Consider the following 3,129-nt stretch of genomic DNA (forward strand, 5'->3'; position numbering starts at 1 on the left):
TGCTCTGCTTATATGTGCCAATGTGTGAGCTGTGATGTATGTATGTGTGAATGTACGTACGTGTGTATGTATGTACGTATGTATGTTTGTATGACCCTGTTAATTAACCAATTAACCAGCCATTAGAATTAGACACACACACACATACCACATATATATATATAAATGAGTGTGAAGGTGTAATCATTTATTTGCGTATTTCTTGAGCTACTAGTGAAATTTTGTCAGGATATTGAATACAGTTTTAATAAAAAAATGTCAATGGCTAACTTTGAGCTTTATGGACCTCGTTGCTTGTGATTTATACCTCATTTTGTATCACTGAGTGGACAAAACTTTGTAATCTAGTAAAAATTCCAATTCACATTTAATTATCTTTTAATTACTTAAATTCACATTTAAAATGATCATCCAGTTACATACTTAAATTCACATTTAAATAAATCTTCTAATTATGTTGTTCGTAGAATCTTTTTTTTCTGAACTATATAAAAGACAAAACTGTTCGCGAGATTGCAATTTATTTTTCAAAACTTTTATAATTTTTCAAATGGCGTGATTAACCAAAAAATAAAACTAGGTGAAAATAAAATGAAACACAATCAATTTTTGATTTCTTGTGCTTGTCCCTGATGTCTTGTCTTACCTTACCTTACCTTACTTGCCTAACCAAAAAATGAAAAATTCTACTTTACTTGCTAACAAAATGAAAAGTAACAAACAACCAAAACGGCTTTATAGTGGTTTTGGCAAAACCACTATAAAACATGGTAACAAAAAAAAGTAGTAAAAATTAAATTTTAACTCCATAATATTATTACAATATTTTATATTATAATAATGATAAATATATTATATTAGATTGAAATAAATAAATTTGTGTTATAAACATCTCTAAATATAACTAACTAAATATAACTAACATAGCTGCCCCAAAGAGCAATTGATATAAATTTTCTTGACCTTTCAAATCAAGCCAAAAAAATTTTTACACTTTGATCAACTTAGCTTAGAAATGATGTACCCTTTTTAAAACGCTGATACATTTCAAATGAATGCAAATATTTATAACATATACAAGTACATGCAACCACATACAATGCAAGGGTACATACTTTCATCAGTACATTATATACATACATTCATATACAAATACATTCATATATAAATACATTACAATACAATAATTGTATTGTATACAACATCGATTATTGTACATATATAAATATATGTTTGTATGCATGTTTGTATTATTTTTTATTGTTGTATTACGTAAAACATTTTGTTTACACAGTGATAGTCTTATATATATATATATATATATATATATATATATATATATATATATATATATATATATATATATAAGTGTGAGAAATTAAACATCATAATTTAACTACCTTCTATATGATATAATAATGTTAAACAATGAAATTGAAATGTACAGTGAAGTGGTAATCATGGTGGTAATATTGTTGTTTAAAACAGTGATAACAATTTCTATAACAGCCACACAAACACACTCACACACACACACACACACATATATATATATATATATATATATATCACATACGACATATATATAACTATATAAGTATGACGGGACCAATACTGAAAGAATGTTTGAAAATTTTTTTATCTTTGGCTTATATAATAACATTTTTGATACTTATACACATTCACACACACTCACACACACACATATATATATATATATATATATATATAATATATATATAATATACATATATATATATAATATGTGGTGGTAACAATGTAGTAACGATGTGGTAACAATGCATTTGAACACAACGGCCACTGGTTGTCACTCACAAAGGTGTGCTTTTCAATGGGGATTGCACAACATCCATAAAAATTCCAACGAAATTGCATTTTCCCAATCATTTAATTCTTTTTAATTGATTTTTTATTGTAGTTTTTAAATAATTTGATGTAATTTTGAAAGAAATTTGGCAAAGATTAACCGATGGTGTTGAATATTTTTTACAAAAAACTCGACAAAATATTGCGCTTTAGAACCGTCACTATGGTTAAAAAGTTTATTTTCGTTTAAAAAATGGACGACCTAAGCGTAGAAATCCGGCGAAATGCTGGAATTTATTTAAAAGTAACTCAATTTTAAAACATTTTTCAATTATGCATGGCAATAATAATTAATTTTTTTCATTGTGCGTCGGTTTTGTTGGCGAACGCGATTTTTAAATTGAGCCGTTTCTTAACCGAAATTGCAATTGAAAATGTTGTGCTGTTTGTTTTTTAAAAAGTTTCCCAACTCAGTTTAGTTTTTGTCGGTTTAATTATTTAATATTTAATGCGATTCATTTTTCAGGGTAAAGTTGTTGACGTTCTGGCGGAATCTCTTCTCGTTGAGTTAGAAAATGGGTTTGTCTTTTCAATTTTTGTAATTTGTTATTAATGAAAATTTAAAAAAAATTATAATGAAAATCTATTAAACATAAAATCAAAAATTTTTTTTTCAAAACTTGTTTATTTTTATAAATGTGCTTGGGTTTGCCTAAAAATTTTTTTGTTAATTTATAATTTAACAATCCAAATTGTAGTTCACACACACAAAAAGAATTTCCGTTCTCGGATGTTCGCTTTCCGCCAAAGCTCGATTCTATGAAAAGTGATTACTCTGTCGGAGAAACAGTCGAGGTATTAATGAATAATAACAATAATAATAATAAAAACCTTTATTTATATGCGCTATTAATAATAATAATTTTAATAATAATAACTCTTTTCTTAATCTCAGTAAACTTGCACTAACTCTAATTTATTTTTAAAAATCCAAAAGATATTAACGACAATAGATGCTGAGGATTCTGCTGAAGGCTGGATAGAAAGTAAAGTTCACTTAGTGAAAGGTGAATTTGTTGTGGCCACGTTCGAATGTAATGGAAGATCTTGTCAGGACATTTTTCCATCTGATAAAGTCAGGAGGCCCAATAAAAAGTATTTTAAAGCCATAATTTTTTTATTTTATAACTATATAATGAGGAGGTCTATGTAATGTAGATATTAGAATGATTTAATTTTAGAATATAATTATGTGTTTATATATATATATATATATATATATATATATATATATATATATAT

General features: G+C 26.1%; 1 protein-coding gene across 1 annotated transcript in view; it reads left to right on the forward strand.

The window, feature by feature from the left end:
* Nucleotides 1–2,080: 2,080 nt before the first annotated feature.
* The window catches only part of HELRODRAFT_97753 (hypothetical protein), a gene marked incomplete at its 5' end in the record, with an annotated part of 4,953 nt that continues 3,904 nt past the window's right edge, over nt 2,081–3,129 (forward strand). Inside the window, 4 exons of the mRNA XM_009014585.1 lie at nt 2,081–2,131; nt 2,354–2,406; nt 2,586–2,682; nt 2,825–2,982. Coding sequence (XP_009012833.1) covers nt 2,081–2,131; nt 2,354–2,406; nt 2,586–2,682; nt 2,825–2,982 — 359 coding nt within the window. The remainder of the gene's footprint in view (nt 2,132–2,353; nt 2,407–2,585; nt 2,683–2,824; nt 2,983–3,129) is intronic.

Source organism: Helobdella robusta (genome assembly GCF_000326865.2).
Source record: "Helobdella robusta unplaced genomic scaffold HELROscaffold_14, whole genome shotgun sequence".
NCBI classification, from domain to species: Eukaryota; Metazoa; Annelida; class Clitellata; order Rhynchobdellida; family Glossiphoniidae; genus Helobdella; species Helobdella robusta.